The following is a 1,211-nucleotide window of genomic DNA, read 5'->3' as shown; positions in this document are numbered from 1 at the left end:
GCCAACTGGACCAGTGCCAGTGTCTCACAGGCCACATGGTTCAGCACATTGTGCCCACAGGTAGGCAGGCGCATGGTGACTGCTGTCTCCACGGCAGAATTAACCAAGCCTACAAGCCAAGAGATGGCTGCCAGTGCCACACAGAGCCTTGGGCTCATCACTACCATGTATCGTAGGGGGTCGCAGACTGCCACATAGCGGTCATAGGCCATTGCGGCCAGCAGCAGGAACTCAGTCCCCCCCAGGGCCAGGGAAAAGAAGTGCTGGGCTCCACATCGGGCAAAGGAGATGGTCTTCTCCTCCAGGAGGAAGTGCACCAGCATCTGGGGGACCCCGCTGGAGGTGTAGCAGATGTCCACAAGTGAGAGGTTGCAGAGGAAGAAATACATGGGCAGGTGGAGTCGCGCATCCAGCACGATCAGGAGGAGGATGAGCCCATTGCCCAGCAGGGTCAGCAGGTAGGCGGCCCCGAACAGGACAAAGAGTCCAGCCTGGGTCTGCCTGTCACTGGAGAGGCCCATTAGGATGAACTCATGCACCCAGGTCACATTGTCCCTCCTCATGGAGCAGGTGGATCAGGCGTCCAGGGAAGGGGCAAGTAAAGGTCTCACTTTAGGTGTTTTGGATTAAGTCCTGGGCTAGGACTGCAGCTGGAGTCAGGACACTGAGCCTTGGTTCTTTAACCTAGATGGTTACAGGAGAATGTAATGAAGACCTTGGAGAAAGGGACATTTGGCTTCTGACACTAAACTGAAATTCTCAAGGACAAAGTCTCTGTTTTGGCCACTCTTTTATGTCTAGGGCCCAGCAGAGTTACAATTATATAAGAGGTGATCTATCAATGTAGATGGAAAGGTAAAGAAAAACGTGGTGGCGAAAAGAGAGAAAGAATAATAGAAGAAAAGAAAAAAATAACATAAAAGAGAAAAAAATACTAAGGCGGGAAAGTAGGAAAATGAAAAAGGAGGGAAGGAAAGTGAAAGACAGGAAAGGAAGATTTTTCAATGTGGGGGGCAGCTGGTGAAGCATCTAGATCAGACACTGAGAACAATCAGGACGCCCCAGGGGTCCTCCGTGTCATTTCCCAACCCCGGATTCAGTTTCTCTTCATGCTTCTTCTAGGGCTATCATTTTGCCCATCAGTCCAGATGAGGCTGAAATCCCTTAAACCAGTTTGTGTTAAGCCCCTGCTCTGTGCGGGAACTGTGCTA

The 1,211-nt window shown here is 51.0% G+C and overlaps 1 protein-coding gene across 1 annotated transcript in view; it reads right to left on the bottom strand.

Annotated features, from left to right (window-relative positions):
- The window catches only part of LOC103603708 (olfactory receptor 2F1-like), a 1,649-nt gene extending 1,086 nt beyond the window's left edge, over positions 1 to 563 (bottom strand). The window contains exon 1 of the mRNA XM_008588279.1: positions 12 to 563. Coding sequence (XP_008586501.1) covers positions 12 to 563 — 552 coding nt within the window. The remainder of the gene's footprint in view (positions 1 to 11) is intronic.
- Positions 564 to 1,211: the final 648 nt, after the last annotated feature.

The sequence above is a fragment of the Galeopterus variegatus genome, unplaced genomic scaffold (assembly GCF_000696425.1).
Source record: "Galeopterus variegatus unplaced genomic scaffold, G_variegatus-3.0.2 Scaffold4761, whole genome shotgun sequence".
Classification (NCBI taxonomy): Eukaryota; Metazoa; Chordata; class Mammalia; order Dermoptera; family Cynocephalidae; genus Galeopterus; species Galeopterus variegatus.
Note: the sequence above shows the minus strand (reverse complement) of the source record. Positions and strands in the feature narration are given on the sequence as shown.